At 40.4% G+C, this 23,798-nt stretch overlaps 1 protein-coding gene across 2 annotated transcripts in view; it reads right to left on the reverse strand.

Annotated features, from left to right (window-relative positions):
* tln2a (talin 2a) overlaps positions 1-23,798 on the reverse strand; it is a 122,427-nt gene that overhangs the window by 19,444 nt on the left and 79,185 nt on the right. For both annotated transcript variants that reach the window (XM_049601562.1, XM_049601552.1), the window contains 20 exons: positions 21,112-21,278; positions 18,051-18,179; positions 13,002-13,115; positions 12,590-12,703; positions 11,991-12,125; positions 11,579-11,707; positions 11,336-11,438; positions 8,289-8,497; positions 7,103-7,222; positions 6,323-6,520; positions 5,977-6,116; positions 5,268-5,361; positions 4,958-5,047; positions 4,704-4,826; positions 4,445-4,588; positions 3,170-3,331; positions 2,735-2,875; positions 2,385-2,566; positions 791-923; positions 73-174 (listed from right to left, as the gene is read on the reverse strand). In XM_049601562.1, coding sequence (XP_049457519.1) covers positions 73-174; positions 791-923; positions 2,385-2,566; positions 2,735-2,875; positions 3,170-3,331; positions 4,445-4,588; positions 4,704-4,826; positions 4,958-5,047; positions 5,268-5,361; positions 5,977-6,116; positions 6,323-6,520; positions 7,103-7,222; positions 8,289-8,497; positions 11,336-11,438; positions 11,579-11,707; positions 11,991-12,125; positions 12,590-12,703; positions 13,002-13,115; positions 18,051-18,179; positions 21,112-21,278 — 2,729 coding nt within the window. The remainder of the gene's footprint in view (positions 1-72; positions 175-790; positions 924-2,384; positions 2,567-2,734; positions 2,876-3,169; positions 3,332-4,444; positions 4,589-4,703; positions 4,827-4,957; positions 5,048-5,267; positions 5,362-5,976; positions 6,117-6,322; positions 6,521-7,102; positions 7,223-8,288; positions 8,498-11,335; positions 11,439-11,578; positions 11,708-11,990; positions 12,126-12,589; positions 12,704-13,001; positions 13,116-18,050; positions 18,180-21,111; positions 21,279-23,798) is intronic.

The raw sequence follows: 23,798 nt of genomic DNA on the forward strand, positions 1-23,798 counted from the left end.
TTAAAAAGTATTAATGTGTTGCTCCACAGCTACAGTGTATAAGTCAAGTAATTAACTCCCTGCCCTATATACCTTATGTCCTAGTTGGGAAGCTTCGCCTCTGGCAGCGGTGGAAACGGGGTCAATTAAGTGGCCAATTTCCTGCACAGTGGACGTCAGCTGCTCTTGTAGTGCCTAAAGAGAGGAAATAAAAAGAAATTGGTTTTTGTCTTGCTTTTTATGTGAGACAGAGGTACACTCAAATTAGTCAGCTGCTAAAAAGCACCAGGCAGGGAACTAAACAGGGAGAGGTTTGCCCAGAGCTACTCTAGCTTCTGATATGTGAGCCTGAACTCGTTATAATGCAACTAAAGTGGTGGAAGTGCCAAAAGCTGCTCTGTGACCAGTTCTGCATTAAAATATGTCAATCTCAGGTAGGGGGGCATACAGATGCAGTGGAATATGGGTCTGCTGCCAGAAGGAGGAATAAAAATGCTGGTTTTCACTGCAGAAGTTTTTAAACCAACATTAAAACCCTGATTTCTGTCTAATGAGCTATTGGTGACCTAGAACGGACAGAAACCTAATTAAAACCACAATAATAGATCCATAATTTAACAGAGAGAGACAAAAAGCAACACGAGGACTAGAAAAAGAAAGCAGAGAAACTGTAAAACTGACAGGGGGAAAGAAAAATAAAAAGGACACGATGGAGATAAACAAGCAGACAAGGACATACAGATACAGACAAATGCAAACACAAAGATAACGGTAGTTGTCTGTGGAAAGTTATTTTCTGATGGTTGCTTACCTCCAGTGAGATTTCATCCCTGCTGGGTAAGTTCTGGCTGACTGCTGCCAGAGAGGCCTGCTCAATGTCCCGGATACATTTGTTGATGTTATCAATTGACGAGTCGCACTCCCGCTGGCCTGGGGCCTTGTCCCTGAGAACAAAATGGGGACAGGAAAGGAAGAGGGAAAGAAAGCAATAAAAATGGTTGGAAACAGAAATAAGAAAAAAAAGTTAAATTATGATGTATATGGGGAAAAAATGGGACAGGGAGCACGAGAAAGAAAGGAAGAAGCAATATATTGGAAGACAGAAGTGCAAATGTTAACACATCTAACACTTATTAAAACACAGACAGGTTCCAGGGTGTCTCTTTAACATCTTCTCCACTGGCTCCCTCATCTCATTGCTGCTCTGGTCACACAGCTGAAATGTGGCCTGTAGGGTCTCGTCACCATACAGGGAGATCAAGCTGGGCAGCCAAATTAGCTTTGAAGCCTGTGAGTGGTCTGGGGCTCGGGCCACATGGGCAGAATAAGTTAAGTTAAACATCCATTTTCATGCACGGCAGCACGCTGAAAGTGAAACTAAAATACAACCTCATCCATGTGTTTAATGAGACTAACAAAGCTATGAGGACGGCTTTCGAGGGACGGAGTGCATTCTTACTTGGCACCGCAGTGTATCAGTGGATGCTATTAAAAAGGCTCAGGACAAACTCTCAGCACACAATTTGCAGTCTGAAAAGGAAGACTGTGATAAGGACATCAGAATTCAAGATGCTAAGCTGGCTGCGTGGGAATGCTAACGTGCAGATGTTCTGAGCCGAGCAGGAACCTTAAATTTCAGCGCGTTTGACACTAGGAATTAGTCTCTCATGGGCATCAGTTTTGTTCTGATCAAGGTCAGGTACAAAAGCTATGAAAGAGGAGATTAAAAATTTAAGCTGTGGAGATAAAAGAACAAGCATTTGTCACGCCATGGTACAGTATTTGGGCATCCTTTCTCAAGGACACTGCATTAGTCTCAGAGACGTCTTATAGAGCAATGAATGAACACTGGAATGAATCAAAACTTAATTACAATTTTCACCTCCCATAATCCCCTTTGTGTATCCAGAAATAACTACATAACTGCAGGGAAACAGAGTAGAGTGGTGTGAGGATGGGGTAAAGGATCAAAATTATGATGTTCAGGTAACTTCCTGGAGTTTCCCTTGGTTGCTTGGCAGCCTCACGGCAACGACAAGACTCTACAAAGCCACTGCTCTGGGCCAAAAAATAGCCTTTTACATAACTATCTGTAAAAGATTAAATAAACAAGATATAATAGCGCATTAATTAATGAGCTAAAGAGGTGCTGGAAGGTGGATTTTGCTACCTTGGATAGAGTCAAGCTAGCGATTTTCTGCTGTTTCCAGTCTCTATGCTAAACTAAGCTAACCGTCGGCTGGTGGTGACTTCATATTTAATGTACTGATATAAGAGTGGTATAAATTTTCTCATAAAAGCTAGTTTCCAAAAATGTTGAACCATTCCTTTAAAGGTTGACCCTCAGATACTGTATTTGGCACCCTTTTTTTTTTTAACATCTGACTACATTTTAGCTCACTAACCTGATGGCTGTGATGAGACTCTTGATGGAGTCTGACACGGTGCGAGAGTGACCGGCCAGAACAGACCAGGTGGGCGGGTCTTTGGGGTTGATAACCAGTGAGCGTGCAGTCTTGAGCAGGTAGGTGGAGCTGTCAAGCATGGAGCGTGCTGAGTGGAGGATGGGCTCCTGTGCTGCAGAGCCCTACAGAAAAAACTTGAACTTCAGCGAGTGTAGAATGTTTGCATTTATTACAATATCTTGTTTTTTTTCAGCATGTGCCACTATTTGTTATAAAACTTCCATTGATCTAATAATACATGTAATAGCTGTGCATGAATACTACAAACACTGATGTTCACATAGCCGTACCTCGTGGCTGATTTGAGCTGGCATGCTCGCAAACTCTGGGTTAGAAGCAAATGTTGTCAGGTTTTCCACAGCCTCAATTAGTGGACCCGTGGCAACTCGACACTTGTTTCTGTTCTCATCCGAGAAATCACCATCTAAAGCCTGGACAGTGAGAGAGATGGAATATGAAGCTGCTTGACACAATTCTGATTAAACCACAGCGCCTATTAAGTTATCTAACCCAAGAGTCAAGAGTTAATCAAATCATTTACAGACATTTGACAGAAATTATTTGTGGGAACAAATATGAGCTGATATGAATCACAAATGTTTCATTAAAATCATTTCACATCAATCACAATTACACTACTGTCAAGGCTATATCCATATCTGTACTGGGGTGAACCAATTAGGGGACAGAGCCAACACTTGGCAACACTGGTAAAGAAATCCTACCTTGATAGTTTTGACCAAGTTGGCAGTGCTGTTGGCCACCTCCTTGGCAGACTGGACAAAGTGCCTCTTGGCAACTGGGTTGGTTGTCTTGGAGGAAGCAAGACGGCATGCGTTGCACAGTGCTGAGGTGTGCTTAGCGACAATGGTGGCTGCAGAGAGCACCTGCCACATTATAAAAAACACAATGTTAAATATGTAACTCAGATTTTATATGAACCATAGCAATGTAAAGTACAGCATTTGTACCGCAGACATTTCCATGTACTAAAAGGTATTTACTACGGTACTAACATGCACCTCTTCTTAAAGGGCATCTTCAGTAGTTTTCAACATGGACCCTATTTTGCCATGTTTTTGTGTCTAATTGACTAATGGGAACAATAATTTCTGAAATCAGTCCAGTGTTGGCGAGCGCAAAAATTAGCACTTTTAGTGGACATAAATTGACAGTGCACAATTGCCCATTAATGTTACAATTCAGCCTGATGGGCTGCTGCTGTCTAAAGTCTACTCATGCAATACTGAACCAATTTTGTTGTCTGCATTATTCTCTCTCTAGACACAAAAACATTGGAAAATAGGGTCCAGGTAAAAAAACAAAACAAAAGAATTAAACTTCTGGCACAGACTGGTAAGCTGGAAGGTGGCTTACGTAAGAGTGCTGTCGGGGGCCTTTAATAAGGCAAAAAACTATTGGTCTGTCACAAATAATGTTGAAGAAAATAAAGATGATAATGAGTGAAATATTGGACTTTCAGACATGCAGCGAAGGCATCTGGCTACACAGTTGGACATTTCTGCAACAGGTATTTCTATATAGTTTACAGTTTTGAGTGCTCTGAAAAGATGTCTTTGTCAGCTTCAGTTGCTTTAAGAAAATGTAATTTTGTTCTGCCTGTTACGGGGTGAAATTATAAAACACCACATTGTCTTTTTGGACCTTTTCTCTCTTTACAAGTTGGGCTCATTTAAATGTGTAACATGTCCAAAGATGTGGCAGCATGAGGGAAGGATTCAGGGAAATGTTTATACCAGACCAACATGATAGGAAATGTACATGTACTCTGAGCAATGAAACAGTAAATAATCACAGCAATATAAAACTTGTTTAACGCTCATCCATGCAAGACTCTGACCTGAATCATAAATCATACTGTGACACATCTCTGCTGAAAAGCTAAGATACCCATCCAACACCTAATCCTGTCATAATGTAGAGGAGACTGACAGGTTTTTGGATGCTTCCTATAAAGAGAACATTGTAAGTGCATGTACCTGGGAAGGACTGCTGTCTGGATCCACAAGATTCTGGCAGGCCATCTGGATTGCCTGGTTGGCTTTGGCAAACTGGATAGGATCCACCAACCCCTGGTGCCCTGCCTGACTGTTGGGATCAGACACACCCACCAGGTAGGAGGCCTGTGGGGAAAATTAAAAAAATCATAAGAATTCACCAGCATTTCCACTACAAATAAAAAGGCAATATATTTTAATAGCTCCTGTACTGTGAGAGTTGTTTCTCCACATTCTGTACCTGTCCCGCAGCTTCAGTGAGGCCACACAGGGCTTTCGACGCTGATCCTACACAGTCTCCAAATGCCGGCACATCTCCAGTCTTGCAGTTCTGAGAAATACCTGCCATAGACTCTCCCAGGACCTGGACCGAACAGAAGGGCAGGTCAGCAGAACAAAGAGAGAAGAAAGAGAGGAATGCTTAGGATGCTAAGCTCCCTGTGTGTGCAGAGTTCTTGGTGTTTGATCACCAGCCTGTTTGATTTGCAGGCCTACCTTGGAGTTCTCCATCACACTCTCGATGCAGTCAAAGTACGAGAGGTCATTGACTGGCTCGTTGGGATTGTCTAGCATTCCTCTGACAGCCTGGGAGAGGAGTGAGCATTATGAGTCTTAGATTGTATTTCACAGGTTATTTATTTTCACACAATCCTGTCTGGCTATTGAGAGAATTAGTAGAAATGCCCTTGGGTACTACTCAGATAGATCATGGTAAATAAACCTAGATTTAAACTCCCACCAGTCCTCTTCTGATGTGACTGCGGATTGTCCCTGTTTGATCAGAAGGCTGTAAAGTTCTGTTTACCTCCAACTCTCTCAGGGCGTTGTCGCACTCCTTCTGGCCAGGCGCCTGCTGTGTGCACAGCGTGATCAGCTGGTTAATGCTGTCAGTCACAGCTCTGAAACAAACGAACAGAAAAAACAATAAATCACACCCTAGTTATTGAAAATGTGTCGTAACAAGTGTGTGTGAGTGTGCAGGTTTTGACATGTGTGTGCACATTTACTGGAGGTATGAGTGCGTTAATAACAAAGCCTGTGCATCCATCCTTGTATACGTTTACACACTTGTGTTTGTTTGCAAGCTTCTGCGGCTTATCTGCAAATATTGAAAATTCTTCACATAACTTTTAACGTGTCTGAAAATTTTGAGGCTGGCAGCTGCCAGAACCAATAAAGCCTTTAATGAAGTTGTGACTTTCATTGTGAGCAGATGACTGGATGCATTTTGCTGATAACATGAACGTCATAACAACACAGACTTTGCCTTGATGGGTAATATTACCACAGTTCAGTATGCTGAATAAGTTGCTTAGTTACTAGGTGGTTTAAAACAAACTTGTCATCGGAATGGTTTTATACTGATAGAATTAAAATATAATGTAAACATGCTGTCTGTCAGTAAAGCACTTTTATAGCATGTTCTTATCTACTGACTGGAATAATGTGTGTGTGTGTGTGTGTGTGTGTGTGTGTGTGTTGGGGAGGTGGGGGGGTGGGGGTAGTTGTGTTACCTTGCAGCAGCAGCCAGCAGGTTCTTGGCATTAGCTGCTGCAGGGTCTACAGACAGACTCTTAGCTGCCAGCAGCAGTTTGCTGGAAGCCATGGAGATGTTCTTCAGGTTACCAATCACCTGCACTTGGTCATCCTTTTTCTAAAACAATAAATCATTATAACATCATCAATATAAGAAAATTGTTTTCTAAATAATCTGAAATTTTGTCCACATGCAGGTCCGAGCCAAGCCGTGATCTGAAAAGTTCCACCGCTTTTTTAACTGAATGAAAAAAGCTGTTATGTCTGTTAGAGCGCTTTGTAAAGACTTTGATGTTCTCGTAAAACCGTTATAACGAGACTGACCTGAGTGTGCCCGGCCATCTCTATACCAGCGTCCAGGAACTCATCAAAATCTTCGCTGAACTTTCCAGAGGCCACTGCCAGCTGGCTGCTGGAGCCTCTGGAGGCATGGACCACCTCGCCTGCTGACTGGTTCAGGTCTGCTGCCGTTTGATTCAGCTCGCTCTGGGCCTCCTGAAAAGACTTGGAGGCTGGAGGGATCTGAACAGAGGACAAAGAGAAGGAGTTCACAATGAAAGAAAGACATTTAACTCTAGTTAGAAAAAGCTGTCACATAACAGTTACATACACAGTAGGTGTGACAGCAACCACACTGCCAGTTTATTGTAAACTGTGAATAAGCACCCAGTGATTTAAGATAAAACAGAACAAATGTCACAGTCCAAAAACTACTGTATTTAAGCCCCACAGAAATGGTTGCAATAGTGCTGAGTATAATAATGACAGTGTCTGTACTCAGAAAACTGTGTGCTGTATTCATATTTTTCTATAAGAAGCAAAACAAATGTAAAATCAGGACACTTTCCTTGTTATACAAATGATAACATGTTAGTATTCCCGCCCTGTCAGGCTGTGACCCTGTTGAACAAAGCTTTTTAAAATATCTAAAGAATGTGAAATAATGCCAGAAACCTCTCTCTTTAGCAGTCGGTTTTACGTCAACTTTAATTTGTTATTAATCTTGATACATTCCTTGTGAATCTTTTTGCTGAGGGGCATTTAAAGACACACATGATGCTGATTTCACTGGCAGAGGTCTGGTGAGTCACAGACTGAACTCACAGTCTCAATCAGCAGCTTCTTGCTGGCCTCCCCGATGCTTTTGAGAGCCATGTCCACATCCTTCTGGCCGGGCAGACAGTTGACGCAGTTATTCAGGGAATGAGACACAGCCTTGGCCACCTGGAACACACAGCAGGTTCGCAGTAGACTGGGTTACACATGGCGAACATGCAGAACAAAAAAACGGATGCAAGGCAGTCTTGCAAAATAGCTCATATCACCATTTTGCATTTTTTTCTTCTTTCTTCTATGAATATCAAACAATATATGTGTGTATGTGCGTGTCACATCTCAAAGGCCAGGGACCTTAGTAAGGCAAAGAAGGGCCAATAAGCAACATTCTTATATCCCACTGCAATTTCAAATGAGAAAACATTTAAATTTTGTTGTCCAAGATAAAAAACAGCCTTATTTGTGTTCTTCTCTTTGCTGTTTGGAAAAATCTCATCTTGTGGAGAAAATACGAAGAGGACAAGACATAAATAATGAAGCCACTTGGTCTATAAATGTGCCACCAGATTTATTACAGCAGTCCCTTGCTGTATTTGACAGGTGTTCACTTTCATGTATTCCTAAGCAGATGTAGACACTCATCTGGCTCAGATTTTTCTCCACAAGAAAATATTTAGCAAAATAAACCGAGCAAAGAAAGAAGCACTGTTGGGTAAAAGAGCTGACTTTCCTTTTAAATTCACAATCTTGCACGTTTACTTTTAAACAAATAAACAGATTGTGTTTAGCCACCTTTAAAAGTTATATTACGTCCATGTAATTTGCAGACAATTCAGCAAACTCTATGAAATGTTAAGCTTCATACAACTTCCTGTTTAAGTCCAAAATTGGACTTCTCCAAGAGCACCAAGTTAAAATAATGTATTAGATGTGTAATGAATCAAGGATGTAACTATAATAATGTAACATTTATAAAACTATATGGGAGAAAAATACCTCTGAATTATTTTCTTAACTTAAATATTTTAAGGGTGGAGAAGATGAGATAAAAGAAACTGAAGAATGATGGTTGAATCAGTGTTTTTGTTTTGACACTACAGTGCTGTAGTCTGTCAGACAGATGAAGGCTGGACTGCACCTTCCAGCCTGCAGCATTAAGCGTCACTCATAGTGTTAAAAAGCACAACCATACAGACTAGACTCCAAACTCCCGAGCAATCCAGAACCATCTCACCTGTGCAAGCCTCTGCTGACTCTCAGCATCTCCGGGGGAAATCAGTGCCTGCTTGGCCTCATGAATGAGAAGCGCCGAGCCCTCCATAACATCCCGAGCTGAGTCCAGCATGGCAGCAGCAGCCTTGGGGTCTGTGGTGGAGGCAGCAACTCCACGAGCTGCCTGGGCCAGTGTTTTCAGGGCCTGAGCTGTCTCCCTGGCTGCTATTCCTACACACAGGATCAGAGGTAACAGAGAGTACACATGTGAATGGAAAATATTGCAGGGACATCTAAGATCATTTATACATCTATGAAATCTTATGAAAAGATAATGTCACTATCGTGCTAATATTAAAATCCTAAAGACTGACATATTTACATATATACAGAATAAGTATTTCCTCTGTTCTGGCAAATGTGTTGCAACAAGAGACACAGAGAAAATGTAAATCAGTCCAAGAAGGTGTTTGCCTCACAGGCAGAAACCAACAACAAATGTCTGGTGAGGAATTTGACATCTCATTTACAACACATCAGTTAAATGGGATAGAACAAATGAAATGAAGCCATTTTATATGTAGCAGTTAACAAGATTACTTAAGGAAAGGAAACCAGGTTCCAGCTAATGGGTGCATTTCTTCTCAGGTTCTATGGACGACATTAAAGGAAGACATCACCAACAAAATGACCATTTGTATATCATTTACTCAGCACGAGCTACCTTGAATTGGTAAGAAAACTTTTTTCTCACAGCCTCCACAATGAATGAAGAATACAAAAGGTGATAAATTGCAGTTAAAGGTATCCACATTTAACAACATCAATGTATATCAAAACATCCATTTACAAACTCTGACAGGACTTTTGCAGTATAATCCAAGTTTATTATCCAGCCATATGCTCAGTACTTCCCAACACATGTATTTTCACTAAAACCTTACTATTTAAAACATTTCAGCAAACGAGTAGCGCACCTGTGCTCATACATTTAACCTTATGGGCCCTAGGCCTTTTTTGGGGTATTTTTACTGCCTTTTAAGCTCATATCACAGTCATTATAAAGGCTACATACACATGCTATATCTTGTTTTTTTCAGGACAATCTGGGCTATCCAGATTTGCCATCATTACATGTCCTTCTATGTGCCTGTATTTTATATTAATTTTTATATCAATGAAAAAAACAATCCATTTGACTAAATTCTTACATTTTTACATGTATCTCACCATAGCAAGTTCGAAGTTGACATATTCTGCCATATAGGAAGAGGGGAGACACTCTGGAATCTGGCAATATAAGAACCATGATGGTGGGACATTCTGTCACTTCACAGCTGTCCAAAACATGTGGTTTGTGCCAGGCGGACATGATTGCCAGTATTTTTTCAATATTCCAAGAAATTCCATTGACTCATTCACGTCAAAATGTGTTTTATCTGAAAGAAACATGCAATATTTACATCTAAGATCATAGAAAAATAGTCAACCAAGTGCAATGATGTCCTCCAAGATAATATTTGCCACTTCGTTTGCAGTAAGGGGGGGGGGGGGGGGGGGGCACGTGTCCCCCTCAATGTATATGGTGACTACGGCCCTGTCAGCATGCATAATTAGGCCACAGCTGTCTGGGTGCGCAAAGGTGAAGTGCGCTCGTCTTGTCATACAAAGTTTGATGAAGTGTCAACTGGACAATATGGAGATATTTGCATCTTGAATGCCGGACTACAAATGTCGATAGACGATATTCCTCACTATATGAAGTATGTAATGGATTATAAAGAAATTCGTCAGGTTTTTATTTTGTAGACAATTGATCTGGATTTATAGCATGATGGGATGACAGCACAATGATGTGTGTGGTATCACTGGAAAGCTCTGGTCCTGTGCTTTCATGTGATATGCGTGACATTTCTGTGCGAGCCTGCATTCGCGAGTAATCCATCCAAGAGTAATGTTTGTGCAAAGCTGTATCAAAGCTTAGTTATACATATTTTAGTGTAACTTTATCATTTTTTTCACTGTGAAAACATTGGACTACCAACAAGTGCTTGGTCTTGTCGGAAAGCTACAGTTCCGCTGTTTCACAAAAACCATAGAGAAGAAAAGGTGTGAAATTGGACGCACTATGCGTCGTTCGGGCCCACAGGGTTAAGCAGAATTCAAATGAAGCCACCTGCCCAGGAACGCGACTCGTCCCTCAGTACCTGAGACTGGTTTTATGGAAGTGTTTTAAATATTACTGTTCTAGTGAAAATACATGTGTTTGGGAAGTAGTGAGCATACCACTGGATAAATGAGACTTGGATTACACTGCATGAGTTGTATGAGTTTTTTAACAGATGTTTTGATATAGTTTTGCTGTTGTTAAACACAGTCTACTTCAATTCATCATGAGCTCTATCAACTTTTAGATTCTTTAACCGTGAGTGCATAAGAGAAAAACAAAGTTGTCTTCCTGAATTCAACGCAGCACGGGATGAGTAATTAATATACAGATTTAGTGGTTACTTTAAGCAAATGAATGTGCTGTATTTCAACCAATGACACTATAAAGGTAATGAAAAGTCTTTCGAAAACATTTTTACAACTGAAGGGAACAGAAATAGCTAACGTTTTACCCAACTGCATCATACATAGCAGCCTATTTAGAGCACTATGTGAGATCAAGGCAAAATATTATCAAATTTTTGACACTGTATATTGGATAACTAGATTATTCAATCACATCTCAGGTAGTTCAAATATTTCAAAGTCATGTAAAAAAAGAGAGAAGATTTGTGCTCTGCAAAGCAAGAGATGCTGATAACTTAGAGTAGGAAAAGTGTTTGAGGCAGTTGCCCATCAAAGTAAAAGATTAAGGATCATCTATTAAAATATGTCAGTGCTCATTGTGGCTGTTGGGACTATGTTTGTTGACAGCAAAAGTTAAAAAATTATGACTAAAGACTCAGGAGATATGTTTATTTGAAAACTGAAAAGCGGGTGGACAGAGGGGATAGAGGCAATTACATTACTTTTGATCCTTCTCAGAGGTTTTAAAGAAGTCAGTATGTCGGCAGTACTAACCTGTGTAGTGCTCATTTCCTTGTGCGGCACAGGTGAGCAGCTGAGCCATGGAGGACCCCACTGACTTAGAGGTGCTGCCCAGATCCTGAGCACACTTCTCCAGCTAAAGCAGAAAAAAATAGCAGTTTTATATATGAAAGTAAAAAATATTAGGCTGCAAACCCTTAAGACCGTTCTTAAGGCGATGAGTTGCAAGTAGTCAGTATGTGCTATTTCAGTGTTGAAGCAAACAACACTTCTTACTGATTCCCCAGGCAGTGGTTTCAGCTGGGCATTAACAGCAGCCAGCATGGCATCTTGCAGCTCACTTCTCAGGGTCTGGATGGCTGTGAGTGCAGAGTCGATCTCCATGGGGCCGCAGGCTTCATGAGCCTAGAAAATAAAGGACATCTGTTGTTACTCACCATTCACATAGTTACAAGGGTTATTACTACATTGTAAGTACTGACCTTTAAAAAAATTTAGTCGTCACTTTTGGGTCGTTAAAAACTCAAACAACAGCTATACACAAAACATACTTCAAACAAAGAGCAGGTCCTTCTCAATTATATAAGTCTGAATTGGATTTGTTTTTGCATGTATTTGCATGTAAAATGCAGTGACTTCCTGCATGCACTGCCACATATGTGAGTGCCTCTGTGTGTCTGTGCTCTACCTTCTGTGCAGAAGTCCTCAGCTCAGCCAGGCAGGTGGCCAGGTTCTTGGCACACTGACCCAGTTGCATGGCTGCAGCCTGATCCGTCACCGTGGGAACGGATGACTTGGCCGAGGTCACCATCTTACTACCAGGCTGCAGTGTGGAAAAGAAAAGGGAAAAAAATATATACTTTTGACCTTTAAAAAATGTTCAATAAAAATTATATTTTCCTTTAGAGCATCAAGGAACTGCTTAGAAAACTAAATACTGCTCTGGACAGTAACAAGGAACAAAGGTTGAATTATGAGTTGGTATTTGTGAGAGCCCACGCTCCTCCATCAGCTCTGAAAGTGCAACTGAGGCATTAAACACATAATCCCAACACACCACGGCTTCTTTAACTGCCTGCTTACACCAAAAAGAGGTTACAGGCCTATTTTCAATGGATCCCCACATGGCAGAAAACTATTTATACTTTGTTCAGCCTGATTCCCAATGTAGGACTGAAGTTTGAGTCTGAGTAAGTGGACATAAAGTTTTATGAATCTCCCCTCCAGCAAAGGTGAGAAATGGTAAGGGTGTGTGTGTGTGTGTGTGTGTGTGTGTGTGTACTACACCTGTAAGAAGTTCTGGCTGGCAATAATGAGCGCTAGTTGTGCACTGAGGTCCTCTGGTTTGGCCTGACTGCCACGCACCCCCTGGACGAGTTGTGGGATGTGGTCTGCCACTGCCTGTACACACACATCACAGATACACATGCACATGCATATACACAGGCTTACATACAGTCAAAAGAAAGACTTTACAGTTGAACCAAAAGCCTCAGTATAAAATATCTCTGTTGTACTATTCTATAAATCAATTAAGCAATTTATATGCACACAATGCGAAGATGTTACACAGCTGTTAAAGAGTGCTCGATAAGGATATAAAAACTGTGAAGTAGACCTTTTATAATCTTAATTAAAAGGAGGATAATGGAATAAACCGAAAACAAAATGGCACCCTACTGTCAGCAGTGATCCTCACCTTACAGCTCTGCACCAGCTGCTGGTGAGCAGCAGTGTTCTTGTTGGAGGCGGCAGCATTTTGAGCAGCAGCGATGGTCTGTGTGGCTGCAGCAGCAGCTTGCTTGGCAGCGTTCTGAGGAAAATAAAAATCCATAAAAACACATGTAAAATATGGTCAAACAGCAGCTCACTGTATGTCTTTGTATCAGTCTGTCCTCAAGTGTCCATTAAAAGCAAAGACCTATGAGGTCACATTTGTGCTTTTCAGTTTGGATATTCACAGATTCTCCTCTCGAGTTTGTGGTATAGGACACTGAAAATAATGGTTCTACACGGCTTTGTGTTTCCTTATATTTCCAAAATTTCTTGATAAGCAAACAGCATCTCTGTCAATGTAGGCTCCATGAATAAGTTAATCAATAATAGCATACTGTTGTGCATTTGAGTGTAAATACAGCAAAATTAAAGTCTGGTTCTTAAATTTTCAAGTTGAGTTTAAGGTCTTAATACCTTGTGTTCCTAAAATCCTAACATTACCACAACTAATAATCATGAAGTAGAATACGCAAACGTCTGCACATCTTAACAAATTTTGAAAGTACAAGGGACTACCCATCTTGTAAAGCATGTACCGTTGATAGAGGAAACCAAAACTCTGGACTCTCCTATTACAGTGGAGGAGCCACTCTAAGCAGTCAAAGCTACAAACAAGGGCCGTACACCAGGTATCGATAGCATACCTGTGGAGCTTTACCTGCATTTTGGGATATGTTTGGATCAGTATGGTTAGAAATACTAAACTACGCTATTGAAAAAGGCACTTTTAACAGATATCTACACGCAGCCCTAACTACACCCGGTAAGGACCCTTGGAATACGCAAATCATTATTCAATCTCACTGATTAATGCTGACTTCAAAATATTCTCCCAAGTCTTAGCCAGTAGACTTGAAACAGGGGTTGGTAATATAATTAGCTAAGATCAAACGGGTTTTATCAGAGGGCATCTCACCACTGATAGTAATCACAGGCTATTACACATTCTGAATGCAACACTTAAAATCCTGACTGCCTCTAGCCCGCTATGTTAGGATGCCATCTTGAATGGCAATATCTTTGGAAGGTTCTAAAGGAATTTAAGTTCGGCCATAAATGTATCAAAATGATTCAAATACTGTATGCTAATCCTTCAGCCCAGGTATGTGTGGGTGGGGGCTTCTCAGGTTTATTTGATGTAGAACGGGGCACACGGCAAGGGGATCCTCTGCCCCCTCTAATTTTTAATATATTTATCGAGCCGCTTGCACAATAATTAGAAATTATCCTCAGATTTCCCCCATTGCAATAGGTGCAACATCACATTCAATATCACTCTATGCAGACGACACATTGGTTTATATGACAGATGGCCAACAAATTCTCCCTTATGTTTTAAAAACACTGGAGTACTTAAGATATCTTTCAGGATACAAGGTTAATCTGTCGAAATCAGCACCGATCAGGGGCGGCTGGCCAATAGAGGGCGATAGGGCGCTGCCCCTCCTCGAGCCACAAAAGAAAAGAAAGATGATAATAAATGTATGATTATCATCATCATTATTGTCATATATAGCCTACACACAATATATTAATTATTCTGATAATTTTCACTTGAAACAGCTCGTCCTGCCTTTGAATATCCAATCAGATGCAGTGTGAAGTCACGTTCCCGCCCTTTGGGGCGATATCAGCCTGGCTGGAAATCGCCCTGACTCACTCTCATAGACTTCCATGTAAAATGCTTTTTTTTTTTTTTTTCAAAATGCAGGCACTCCAATGCAATCTCTATGGGTTCTGGGAGGGCTTGCCCCAACGTGTTGTCGTCATATGTAAACCACCAAGTATCATTCATGTGCTCCTCAGATGGTCCTATTTCCCATGTCGGGAAGTCGTTCTTACTTCATTGTGTGTTCATGAGCGTTAAAGTCGTAATGTGGAGACATCATGGACATTACAAAGAAGATGTGTTGTATTTTATCACTCAAAATGTTTAAAAAACACGTCATCAACCGTTTCCACTGAAATATTGCTTTAAGGTCGGAAACTCATTTTTCCGATTATTCTGACATCACATGAGGCAGTGCCACTGCGCAGCGGTCACATCCAAGATCAACATGGCTAACGTTTCCAGCTGATCCAAGAGGTTTTTTTTTTAACCATATAGGTTAAAAAGGAACGACACATAGTACATCCAAATTCACACCTGTTCGTTCCTCTCTATGGATTTTCTCCACGACCGTTAGCATATCACATGAAACAGCGGAACTGAACGTGTGTCCCCCCCAATGACCAAAATGCCCCCCAATATATAACTGAAACTGAAAAACAACAACAAAAAATGTTCAGGTCAGGTCAAAGAGCAGTGATACTATGTGATGTGCATTGTATTAAGTTGCAGGGTATGCCTGCATTTATTTCTTTAATCAGAACACAAAATTAATTTCCACTTAGCTATAATAAAATGTTTTCTGATTAAGACTGACAATGACTCAGTGAATACCTACTCAATTTTATTTGATTAATGTTAAAACAGGTCTCTGTTTACATTCAAAGGTATTTGTGTGGGCAAACTGATGAAAATTAGTCTGTTGATGACCACAGTGGATTGTTCAGTCATTGCAGAGCCAAATTAATTCAAATTTACCCATTGAACGGGTCACCTCAGCCATCATCACAACAATTGCCCCCCCTTGAGAAATTTGGCAGGAGCCTCCACTGGCACCGATGCTGATTAATATAAACCAAAATAAGTTGTCTCTTCCTGCCAAGATTAATGTTACAAATTAGGTTTACCTGGGCATTAAAGTTAGTACTTCTCTATTGTCTATGGCTACAACAAATTGTTCTTAAATTTGGAAAAAAAAATGAAGAACATATTAAAAGATGGAGACACCTGCCTGCATCAGTCCCAGAACGTTTATCCATCATCAAATTTAACATCTTGCCCCGCATTTATTTTATCAGCTCAAAGATCCCACTAGCACCTTTAGCAAAATATTAGCAAAAACTGGACGTATCATTCTGGCACTATGTTTAGAATGTTAAATGATCCAATATAAAGAGGTCAACCTTTCAATTCGAAAAGTCAGATGGGGTCGGATATGTCCAAACTTTCAACTATATCACTGGGCATTTGTATGAAGAGGTCTCAGCTTCTGAATGGAGGAGGATAAAATTTCCATCATGGGAAAATATAGAACAAGAGTTAATAATGCTAACAAGGTCAAAGGATTTTCTCCTTACAAAAATAGCTTTTTTTCTATTAAGAATAAGGTCAGCCTGTGGGGTTCCCTGTGAGTCACATTTAAAAGACTGTCCTATTCTAAGTTGGATACAGAATGTTTCAAGATGGTTAGTATCATACCTATGATAAATTAATTTCACAAAAATATATGCCTACATCAGGAATGAAAGCGTGGCATAGGGATATGGGACAAGGTTTAAACTGGGATGCAATTTTGGACAATGTTGCTGGTGCGTTAAGAAACCAAAATCACCAGCATATACATTTGAAATTTTGTCATAGAGTGTATCTAACGCCAAGAACAAGAGATCAAATGGGACTGGTACCTGACCCTTATTGCTCATTGCATGGCACCATTGGTTCTTTTATACATGTTGTATGGAAATGTCCAGGAGTTTAGGGTTTTTAGGGGTAGGTTATAAGTACCATTGCAGAACTAACAGGGATTCAATTACCAATAGATCCGCTGTACATCTTCTAAATGATAATTCCCACCGTTCCCTTAGGGACAGAACATGCAAAGGCTGGCTGGCAGGCCTGACTGCAGCTAAGAAGATTTTAGTCCAGCATTGGAAACCTCCCCATGATATCTTAAGTATTCACTGGCTCCGGAGCTTTTTGGACGTTCTTACCTGTAACTATCATCAGCAAGAGTCAGTGATGCAAGTCCAAACACAACTTAAATGGAAGTATTTGATATCTTTTTTTAAAGGATCTTCAATCAAAACAAAGTGCTCTGTTTGTGTGGGTATTACTCTAATGTTAGTTGGGGGAAGGGAAAGAGGTAGGGTTGGGGGGTGGGTTACACAGTCAAGTGTAATCAGCTCTCAGTTGTCTCTGTTCATCTGCGTATGTATCAAGAAAAAAAAAGTGATTAAAAAAGTAAAGCACGTAACAAATGCTGTGAAATTCATAAACTTTATTAATGAGCTGAATATTTTAGTTTGAAGTGAAATTGAGCTGTGAGTTAAATAACCCTGAGGCAAATTAGGCTCTTTAAATCAATTTTTATGATAGATGACCATTTAAAAAGAGTAACAGCAAACCTATATCCCTGTAATAACCCTGACATTTAAAAGGTAACTTTGTTATTTTTCAACTCTATACCCTATTTTCTCATGATTTTGTGTCTAAGTGAATAACGGAGACAACAATTTTTTAAATTGGTCCAGTATTGAGTGAGATTGCTGCAGCCAGCAGGAACAAAACAGACTGCAATGAAACATTTTGGCATGTTCGTCCATCCATTTATGTCCACTAAAAGTACTTGCTTTTGACACAGATGAGCTCAGATTGTTATGTTAAGTGTGTGACATCATCGTGGAGAGGACCCTACAGAGATAAACCTTTTTGTCAAAGAGTAAGATGTTTTTTATTTAACCTGAAACAGCCCTGACATGCTGTCGCTAAACCCACCAGCTGCTGCTGCTGCTGCTCCCAGTGCTATGCCTCGTACTGGACCAGTTGCAAAAATTGTAGTTCCCATTAGTTGCTTGGACACAAAAACATGGGAAATAAGGGTGCAGGTTAAAAAATAATGAAGTTACCCTTTAATGGTGAAAAGACATCCTGCTGAAATCAACATCCAACACTCGCTGATCCTGAACTTGTACTAACAGATAGTGAGGTGTCATCTTAATATTTGTGGAAATAGAGATGGTGACATTTAGGATCTGAATTCATGTTCATGTCATGTTTTAGTGTAAATATTTTCAGATTCCTCCTCTTGAAGTTGCCACATCTCTTGGGGCAAAGTGCGATAAATTTTAAGCTGGTATCACTGACCTCCAGCCTGTTAATGAGTTTCTTCTTGATGGCATTCTGAGCAGCAGCGTTGGTGGCCACACGCAGACCCTCTGCAGCCTCCCTCAGTCTTTGCTGCTGGTCCTCATTCTCTGGGTATGCCGCTGCGCCCTGAGAACACACACACACACACACACACACACACACACACACACGCACGCACACACACACAGATCAGCAAATACATGACAGGTGAGCAGGATGGGCAAACAGCTGGTGAAAAGATGGAACGACATAAACAATAAGGGCTGAATGATCTGTTCCTGACTTTCTACAATCTTTAAAAAGATGGTTTTCTGTTGTACTACTCATTTTAGGAAAAAACATCATCATTCCTGAATGACATGCTAGCACTCAACACATCACACACACCTACAGAGACACACCCACGCCACTGCCATCAGCGTGTACATGTCATCTTGGAATATCCACTCTGCGTAGTCAGACCTTTGAAAATGACGCAGATTCAAATGACTGCACTCAAAGTCAGCTGCAGCTCGTCTTCACCACTTCTACATTGGCTAAATGTCAAGAGATGCTGTTTATTCATACTAAGAAGCAGCTCTTTTTATCTTCCTGTTTGTGAAACCAGCAGAGAACGTTAACTGGGTTCTGTGGAGGCTAATGTCACTCGGCACTTCTGTGTCTCCTGCTGTTGCAGAGAAAGCTGACCCTGCTGCCGTTAGGTTAATTAATCGGGAACTCTGTATCTTGACCTGCAGCTACACAGAGAAGCGAGTGTGTGTGCTACAGAAAACCTGTGTCATTAAGGTAATGTTCAACTGCACAGATGCTACTGACAGACACCATAGACACAGATATCACTATGAACACGATATACTAGTGTACAAACAGGAAAAGGTTTTATTATGTTAATTTAGAGTAATTTCACAGGTTTAAAATCTTTTCAACATTTGACTCTTTCTATTAATCACAGTAAAATGACGCAAGTGACCGGCTTCAAATCAGTGTTTGCAGCTCTCATGTGCCTGTTGGCAACTGCTGACACCATTTAAATTTAACCACCAATTTGCATAATTATTAAAAAGTGCTGATTTCCAGAGGAAGTAATGAGATATCACATGCAGGAATTCATAATGGGGAACTAGCCTTCAAAAAGCAAGGTCTGTTCTACAGCGATACAATGTACAATAAGCGTCTCACTGAAGCAAATCATCACCTGACATAGGCTGTACAAAAAACAAGCATAAACACAGTCAGCTGTAAAGTAAACAGTCCAAAAACTAAACTGCACAAGCTCAATCAATCAGTTACCAAGGCAACAGCAGGCTGAGGTCTCATCCTCCATTGACACAGATAAATGTACAGCTGTGACGGTGATAACTCTGGCATCAAGCTCGACCATCAAACCAGCCGGAGGGCGTCATTTAATTATCATGGTGGAAGTGGAGGGTTATTAATATCAGTGTGTGATTCTGCCGACAGATAATGAGACTGATGGAGAGAGATAGCAGATAAATAGTTTGGATAGAGGAAGATGGGATGAGTAAGTCTAAGCCTGCCCTTCAGCAGTCTGGGAAGAAAGAGTTTGACGTCCTCTTATTCTTAATCATGTTACACTGAAAAGTTAAGGTGTGAGAAGAACTGGATGGTAAATTTAAACACTGTGAGGATTATGATATTTCAACCCTATCATTTTGTATTTGATTATTCATTTTGTGCTCTGGTGTCTTAGGCTAATTCCTGGCCCTTGCTGTTCACTGCACTTCCAAAAAACTTGCAATTAAACCAAAGAATGAGGCCAGGGTGGATAATGTACTATGCAGAATTGTTTCATTTCTAGTTGATTAAAATTGTCCACTACCATGTTTGAAATGGATTTTCAAAATGGTGCATAGTGCCAGCAAAGCAATGGACCTTTTATTGGGTATTTTTAATAGGTTTAATGCAAAAGTTTATGTTCAAGAGAAACCAAAGAGCATCAGAGCGGCACTTAGCACAGGTTGGGAGCACTGCAAAGCTCAAATTTTTGTGTTGACCCATTCACACTTAAAGCAAACACATTTTATTTGAGGTCTGAAAGGGATATCTAAGACACACCCTGCTGCTGTTACATAGAGAGTAAATAATCAAATCAGGGTGCCTACAGGCAAGTTATATTTAAGACATTCAAGATTTTTTTTAATAATCTTTAGAATAAAGTTTAAGACCAATTTTACAATTAAAAAAAAAAAATCAGTAAAATATAAAAATGATAGATTTGACAAATTATTTGAGATTTTACAATGCAACATTACAATTTAATACAAATTTTGGCTTTATTTTTACATTAATCAATTCAATGTCTTTTAGGACTTTTGAAGGATCTATGGAAACCATGACTGGAATAATTCAAGTACACAAGGTGTTTTAACCGAGATGAAAACATATTTCCTAATTCACAAGATCTCTACATTCAAACAAATCTAATTATAATATAAAAATTCTGCAAACCCATAAAGACAGTCACTAATTCATTAGCTGTGGACCAACATCACCACATGGGCAGATTTTGACTCTACCATCCAGAGCCACTGAAAAAAATACACTGTAAAACCTTTTCCAGGAACACACCCTGGGGTTTAGGTGTTTCGAAATTAAAGATTTTTTACGGAAGACAATTTGAAAGGGTCATCTTTTATTAATAAAAATCACATCTAACCAACAAATCAAAGGAAAGTCACTTCCCAAAACCATCATCCTTAATCTTTTTCTTTTTGCACATACACACAAGCACGCACACGCTCTTGTTCTTGTGGCATCCGGCCCAGCTTCTATCACCTCTGGCTATCAATGAAAAGGTCAGCCTGTACGGACAAGGGAATAAAACCCAGCCCTGTATCTGATCTTAAAAAGTATCACTACTGTGATTAAAACCAAATCATTTCCCCAAAAAGATTAACCCAAAAGATTTTTTCTGTGAATGGAATAAAGCTTGTTTTACAGAAGCTCCTCAGTTCAGCTTTTTGTTGACATACGTTGAGATATAAATGCAAAATTACGAGAACTGAAATCTCAGCTTTCTGTCTCACAAGCTGCTTACCTTTGCTGCCTCCACCATCCTTGCAGTAGCATCAGCCAGCAATTTAGCAGCTGCCAGCAACTTCTTAGAATTGTCAACGTCCACCTCGGCCTCTGCGTCAGACCTCATAGCGTTCACCAGGTCAGAGGTGGCCTGAGCCAAAACACGAGCCTGACGAACCATCTCTCCTGAGGCGTGACAATGGTACAGAGGTAACGTGGAGGCGAGGGGAAGGGGAGAGAGAGAGAGATGAGGAAATATGAGAGAGAAGTGGATTAATGGATGAGTCATACTAATGAGAGTTGGCCGTGTTAACACAATAACGTTGTTTCAATTCAGCTGCATAGCTCTGTGCTTTAGCTGGAAATCTCCCTGAGTTTACTGGCATGAACAATTTGGATTAAAATAAAATCTTCATTTTTTCCCCACCACTTGCAATAATAATCAAATTTTGCTTGATGTCTGCTTTCTTGTGCTTTGGGGATAATGTTGCATGTTTAGGATAATGATGTAATGCTGGCAAATATCTGTGAAGCAGATAAATATTTCAACAAGCTACACGAATTTTTAATTTGACACCATTTCATTTTGTATCAGTCAGCGAAATCTGAAGCTTACTTGTTAAAATGACTGATGGTGAGTTACTCATATTGTGACTGTTTGAAGTCGTAAACAATAGTGAGCTTTAAAAACAGAAAGTTCCAATGTCAGCACCATAAAAAGCATCGGTGGGAGAAAACAAGAAATGAAAGAAACACACATCTTTCACTCAGCTCAGTGTGGCTGATTTTTTTGCACAGTTGTACTGCACTCCCTAATCACATGAGCAAACTGTTTTAACACCTGTAGGTGACTTGTGAAGACACAATCAGATGCAACTGTTCCACCAGCCCTGGTGTTTTCAATTCCCTCTGAAAATATTCTTAGAATCAGACTAATGAGGTACGACTAAAGGGATAAGAAAAGGATTGTTGTCTATATTCTCTCTGTCAAAGCAGACCTGGCACACCAAACCAGCTATCTGGTGATAACTCATGTGAATGCATCAGTTGTCTGCCAACACTCCACTAGACAAGGATTCGCTCTGTGTTTTTCTCCAGGTGTGACACAACCTGACATATTTGACACCGGTTCAAAGGCGGTATTGTCCAACTAGCTGCGTTTTTTCAAGCCTCAGCAGAGCAAACAGAAATTCTACTTGTCTATCAAACCAATCAATTCTGCTAAGCTGACCGCCGGCCCGGGACGTTCTCTGCGAATCTCTTTCTATCTGTCTGTCTTTTTCTCTGCTGTCAGATTTGCTAACATCGCTGTCAGCTTTTCTCTGTGGCTTCGACAGGGCTGACAGCAGTCCATTCAAACCCACCATCACGGCAGTCTCTCTGAGGAGAAGATGGGATGAAGCACGAACTGATACAGAGACATCCACTCAGAAAGCAGACTTGCTGTGGAAAGCAACTTTTGAAGCTTAGATTCTGTACGGTTGATGTGCTTTTTCATCAGTTGTTTAAAAACAAGATATTTGGCTGAGAAATGCATCCACATTTTCGACTGAAGTTCAGCACATGACAGGAGCCAAAATGTGCTGCAATCATATGGAAACTCTATGATGGGTTGCACTGATTAGCATGACATGGGACGCTGGTTTTGGGGTTGGTACCAGGCAGATTTCGGACTATTTTGTCAGGTCTCACAATGTGTGAAATGCACCCATCTGCCACCAGTGTGGCCAAATAAAATTCAAAACAAGACAGCTTGTGTGATATTAAACATAAAAACACTGCAATCATCCAACTCTGAGCTCTGCTTGCAAACCATCAGCTACCTTGCACACATTGTTCATAGCTTCTTGGCTTTTACTTCTACCCAAATGTATCAATAACCCTATAAAAGCCATTTTATTGTCTTTCGCCTATTTCTTTCTTTGCAGATGACACTTGTATTAACAAGGTTAAGAGTCTACAGCCATGCTTAATGGCTCTGTGGGCTGTTCTTGTGCACACTGACATCGGCATGCTGACATGCTCACAATGACGCTAACATGCTGGTGTTTACCAGGTATAATGTTAACTATGTTCGCCAAATCAGCCGATACTTTCTAAATAGTACGAACACCAAGCTGAGGATCATGGACATGTCATTAGTTCTGCAGATATTTCATCAAGTATTGGACAAATTAATCTTGATGATACTGGAGCTGATGATGGCTCCAGATGACGAGGATAAGGATTTGCCAGAGTGATCATTTATACTGAGGGGGACATGAAAATCTTCAGGAAATTTCATGGCAATCCATCCTATAAGACTCTTAACTAAAGATGTCAGCCTCATGGTAGCGCTACAGGAGAGGTCAGAATGTATCCTCTGGGCACCATGAATGCCAGTGAAGTATTTTATGGCAATCCATCCAACAGTTGTGAAGATATTTCAGTCTTGACCAAACAAAGAACGACATCACCATCCCTAGATCAGTGTAGCAGGCTGTGGAGTTGCGCTTTACTACTAATGACTGCTTAAACCAGGAGTTCTTCTTAAATCACAAATAAAGTTTCAGCTAAAGGGCAATAAATCTATCTCTTCCTTAACCCAACCGCTGTACATAACTACTTGTTCACAAAAAAGTGCATTTATTTTAACATATATCTCTATTTTATAATATTTACCATGCTGGAAAAAGTCCCCAAAATGGCTGGATGTGGATGCACAAG

Source organism: Epinephelus fuscoguttatus, linkage group LG2 (genome assembly GCF_011397635.1).
Source record: "Epinephelus fuscoguttatus linkage group LG2, E.fuscoguttatus.final_Chr_v1".
Classification (NCBI taxonomy): domain Eukaryota; kingdom Metazoa; phylum Chordata; class Actinopteri; order Perciformes; family Serranidae; genus Epinephelus; species Epinephelus fuscoguttatus.